General features: G+C 42.5%; 1 protein-coding gene across 1 annotated transcript; it reads left to right on the forward strand.

Moving 5' to 3' along the window:
• Positions 1-2,861: 2,861 nt before the first annotated feature.
• On the forward strand, positions 2,862-4,178 carry LOC149398248 (uncharacterized). The gene is made up of 4 exons (XM_089614526.1): positions 2,862-2,967; positions 3,280-3,335; positions 3,495-3,689; positions 3,930-4,178. The coding sequence occupies exons 1-4, from the start codon at positions 2,862-2,864 to the stop codon at positions 4,176-4,178; spliced, it is 606 nt and encodes a 201-aa protein (XP_089470652.1).
• Positions 4,179-5,207: the final 1,029 nt, after the last annotated feature.

Genomic DNA, 5,207 nt, shown 5'->3' on the forward strand with positions numbered 1-5,207 from the left:
CAGTACGACGAGGAGGATCAAGCATTGATTTTGCTTCATTCTTTGCCGAGGTCGTACGAGCACATGGATAACCAACAACACATACACTTCTTTGCTCTCGGATCTAGCTTGTCCTCTAGACGAGGTTGTTAGAGCCTTGAAGTCAAAGGAACACAAACGACAGATAGAGATGGAAGATACTAGTAGAGATTGCTTGGTAATAGCTTGTCCTCTCGACGAGGTTGTTGGAGACAATGATCGAGCACGAATACGATCACGTCCACATAATTAAGACTCTCTCGGAGGATGCGCCATGGGAGCTTTTCTGCAGCATCGCGTTCCAGCTTGAACTCCGGGAACACTTCCTTAATGAGCTGCAGCAGCCCTCAATTGGGATGGTCGTGATGTCAGAAGGCTGCCGCTTGCGATCAGGGCCGTGGCTTGCCTTCTCTCGACGAAGCCGAAGGTCATGCTGTTAGAGGTGTGGAGCCTAATATAATAGGAGTGAAGAAAATCTCACATGGGAAAGGGAGAGCAACTTTGTAAACTCCAAAAGTGTATAAATATGGGCCCATAGAGTGTATTCTATTCATCCCAGCAAGAAACACTTTAAGCTAAGTGTATATTGTAAACACCTCCCCGATTTGGGTTTATAATGATTTTGCAGCGGCAAAATGGATGTAGCTTTCGCATTGAAAGTGAACCACTATAAATCTTTGTGTCATTTATTTGTTATTGTTTTAATTCGTTTTCTGTTTGTGAGAGGGGTTTGGATGAAGAAATCCCAACAACTGATATCAGATCTCTAGGTTGGACGATTCAGAAGATGATATGAGGCGAAGCGGGCACGTGCACGGGATCGGGAAGTTCGACGGGTCAGACTACGCGTTATGGAGGATGAAGATCGAGGATTACCTATACGGCAGTAAACTTCATCTATCGTTGAGCACGAAGCTAGAGAAGATGGACGAGGCAGAACGGAATCTCCTCGACAGGCGAGTTCTGGGAGTTGTTCGACTGACGCTGTCGAAGAACGTTGCTCACAACGTGGCGAATGAGAAGACCACAGCAGAGATGATTCTGCTCGCATCCCTACCGAATAGCTGGGAGCCCATGAGGGCGGCGGTGAGCGATTCGGTCGGGAGCGCAAAGCTGAAGTTCAACGATGTGCGAGATCGCATCTTTGTTGTAGAGGTGCGAATGATAGATGTTGGATAGGTTGCGTCGAGCTCGGCCTTACACGTGTAGAAGTGCTTGTGGTCCGACAACGGCGGGGAGTACGTCGACTCCGACTTCAAGCAGTATTGTGCATAGGATGGGATCATGATGATGAGAACGATCCCATGAACTCCCCAACAGAACGGCGTAGCAGATATGATGAACCGAACACTGAATGAGCGAGCTCGGAATATGCGGAATCAGTCCGGGTTGCCCAAGACATTTTGGGTTGATGCAATCAACACGGCAACCTTCTTGATCAACCAAGGACCGAGCGTTCCTTTGGGTTTCAGAATTCCAGAAGAGGCGTGGAATGTGAAGAAGGTAAACCTTTCTTATTTGAAAGTGTTTGGTTGCTTGTCCTATGTTCATATTGATGATTCCGCTAGAAATAAACTTGATCCGAAATCTAAGAAGTGTTATTTCATTGGCTATGGTGACACTGAACTCGGCTATCATTTATGGGATGCCGATGCAAAGAAGATTGTTCAAAGCAGGAATGTTGTCTTCAACGAGCAGACAATGTATAAGGACGAACTGAAAGGGAGCTCGACGACCAAAGCTCATAAGGGCGAGAAGTCGACAATCGATCTGTGAACTTCTTGACGACCGAGCTGAATGAAGATGCTTCAACGACCGAGGAGAGATCAGTCCGAATTGAACGTGGTCGTGAAAGTGAAGACGCGGCTGATGAGGACACCGAGCTCGAGGTGAATCAGCAGACTCTAGTGACCGAGCTACGGAGATCGGGCATGGTGAGAAAACTGGTGCACAAGCTCTCTCCGACTCTCAACTACATCCTCCTGACTGACAGATGAGAGTTGGAATGCTACTAGGAGGTGATACAGGTCGATGCCTCGACCAAGTGGGAGCTCGCCATGAAGGACGAGATGGATTCGCTGATCACGAATCATACTTGGGAGCTGGCGGAGTTACCAGCTGGGAAGAAAGCACTTCACAATAAGTGAGTGTATCGGATAAAGGAGGGGAGCAATGGAAGCCAATGGTTCAAGGCAAGGATGGAATCGATTTTGCGAAAATCTTTTCTCCGGTTGTCAAGCTCGTGACGATCAGAACTGTGATGGGGTTGGTTGCTAAGGAGAATCTGCATCTCCAACAAATGGATGTGAAGACAACATTTCTTCACATTGATCTCGACGAGGAGATCTACATGAGGCAGCTCGAAGGGTTTGAGTTGAAAGAAAAGAGGAGCTCGTGTGCAAGCTCCATAAGAGTCTCTATGGGCTAAAACAAGCCCCTAGGCAGTGGTACAAGAAATTCGACAACTTCATGAAGCGTGCGATGTTGGGCAGATGCGAGGCCGACCACTACTGTTACTTTAAGAGACTTGAAGACTCCTACGTGATTCTTCTTCTTTACGTCGATGACATGCTGATCGTAGGTGCCAACCTACACGAGATCGACGAGCTGAAGAATAGATTGTCCAAAGAGTTCGCCATGAAAGACCTGGGAGACGCGAAGCAGATCCTCGGGATGACGATAAAGAGGACCAGATAGGACATCGAGCTCTCACAGGAGGAGTACGTGAAGAAGGTGCTCGCGCGCTTCAACATGGAGAATGCGAGGCAGTCAGCACGCCGCTGGCTAGCCACTTCAAACTATCCAATGAGCAATCGCCGGTGACGGAGGACGAGCTGGCGTACATGGACAAGATCCCCTATGTTTCGGACATCGGAAGCTTGATGTACGCAATGGTGTGTACGAAGTCGGACATTGCTCATGCAGTAAGAGTTGTGAGGAGGTTTATGAGTAAGCGGGGGGAGAGAGCACTGGGAGGCGCTATGAAGTGGATCCTCTGATACCTAAGAGGCAGCTCGAGCTCGGCATTGATATTTAGGAAGTCCGAGCTGGGACTTCAAGGCTATGCCGATGCTGACGAAGGAGGTACGTCGGCACCAAGAAGAGTACGTCCGGGTACGTCTACACACGGTCTTCTTAGGACGTTGAACTAGAAATAAAAATATGTATTTATGTATTACAGGGCTCTTTCAGTGGTGTGAACTTCTCCGCTAGTCGCGACCTTAGGCATGTCATTGACGATTCCACTTGCCATGGTGGCAGACATGGTAATTCACGGCCGTCATTTTTCTGCCATTTACATCATCGGTTGTGTTCAGGTAAGGCTAAAGAAAACTTATTTTTTCTTCGAAAAATTCCCGAGGAACATATTTTTTTCCAATTAAGTAACCTAGGCTTGCATGCAACATCTTTGGGGAAATGTGAAGGCTAATTTTGGTAAAACCTACATTCAACCTCTTTTTTATATATGTGCAAAGGCTTACACAGCTAGAGAGTTTGAATTTTGGCTCAATATACTCTCTAACAACAATAGAAAAATAAAGAAGTATCTACTCAAAGCTAATCCTGAGCTATGGGCTCGTAGCAAATTCCCGGGGAAGAGGTTTAGTGTTATGACCACAAACATTTCAGAGTGTTTGAATGCTGTTTTGCGAGAAGCTAGAGGGTGGCCGGTAGCATGTCTCGTATTGAGCTATAGAAGTTGAATTCAAAATTGGATCAACAAGAAGAGATAGTTACTTCAAAAGATGCATTCAGGTCTTACTGGAACTGGGTACAAGATGCTCTTTGATTCCCAAGAGGCTGCACGTTCTATGAATGTGTGTGTACAAACTTATTTTTGTTGTTAATAAAATATTTTTTAACATTGTATTTACATGTCATTAACAATATGTTTTACATGTCTATGGTAGGTAAATGCGATTAATGATAATCAGTTTGAAGTTGTCGATGGTGCTATCCGCCGTGTTGTTGATGTTTCTCTGAGGACTTGCACATGCTGTTACTGGCAGCTTGAAGATTTTCCATGCTCTCATGCGTGTGCGGCCTTATACCATAAAAATTTACGTCCTCTAGACTTTGTACCATCATATTATACAAAAGAATATTTTGCAGCCACACATGAGAAAGATGTCTTCCCTATTTCTCATGAAGGTGATTGAGAGCTCCCTGTTGATGCTCAAGTGATTAAGCCTCTTATTCATAAACGTCAAGCCGGGAGACCAAAAGAGAAGAGGTATCAGTCGAAGCATGAAAAGTTCCACCCTTATAGTCATCGTTGTGGCAAATGTGGGCAGCTAGGTCATAACAAAAGGGGTTGTCAAATTTAGTTTTGTTGTTGTTTTCTTTTTATTTCTTGAAACAATTAACCTTGACTACTGTTTTGCATTATTCATGTGACGACTTTTTTTATGGTTATGAAGTTTATCTTTGAAATTTTGTTATGTTTTATTTATACTTCTTTATATTTACAACTAATTTACTATAATAATCCTATGGTTATGAAGTTTATCTTTGAAATTTTGTTATGTTTTATTTATACTTCTTTATATTTACAACTAATTTACTATAATAATCCTATGGTTATGAAGTTTATCTTTGAAATTTTATTATGTTTTATTTGTACTTCTTTATATTTACAACTAATTTACTATAATAATTCTGGAAAGGAAATTGTAAATTATACCATGTCATACATGTTTAATAATCCTGGAAAGGATATTGTAAATTTATCATGGCATACATGTTTAATAATCCTGGAAAGGATATTGCACAAGAACTAAATTATTAGTAAATAATATCTATTATCAATCCATTAACAGATACCATATTATTAACAATACAAACCCAATTAACATCATACCTTTGACGGTTTCATTTTCTTCGCTGTCTCTTTCTCTTTTCTTACATCTGTTTTCACCTTCTTTTTGGCAGGAGATTTTTTTGCCATTTTACTTCTTAATCACTAGAGGATATCAGTGTACCTACTGGAAAACAATAATGGTTAATACCCATTTTGAAAACATGCTTATTAACATCCGAAAAACATATTTACACACAGATCTTCTAAGTACTGTCAAAATCGATCAACTGATTCAAGAAAAATAGTTTATTAGATTTACAAACCAAAACCCCAAATTTATTTACAAATCCATTACAACTACAGTCGAGAAAACCAAAACTCATTTCCA

The sequence above is a fragment of the Urtica dioica genome, chromosome 5 (genome assembly GCF_054948205.1).
Source record: "Urtica dioica subsp. dioica isolate 48M chromosome 5, U.dioica_male_clone48M_v1_H2, whole genome shotgun sequence".
In the NCBI taxonomy this organism is placed as follows: domain Eukaryota; kingdom Viridiplantae; phylum Streptophyta; class Magnoliopsida; order Rosales; family Urticaceae; genus Urtica; species Urtica dioica.

Coding starts and splice junctions, on each gene's coding strand:
- LOC149398248 (XM_089614526.1), top strand. CDS start 2,862: ATGGACAAGATCCCCTATGTTTCGGACATCGGAAGCTTGATGTACGCA. Junction 2,968..3,279: donor AGTTGTGAGGAGGTTTATGA/GTAAGCGGGGGG, acceptor CCATGGTGGCAG/ACATGGTAATTCACGGCCGT. Junction 3,690..3,929: donor GAGAAGCTAGAGGGTGGCCG/GTAGCATGTCTC, acceptor TGTCTATGGTAG/GTAAATGCGATTAATGATAA.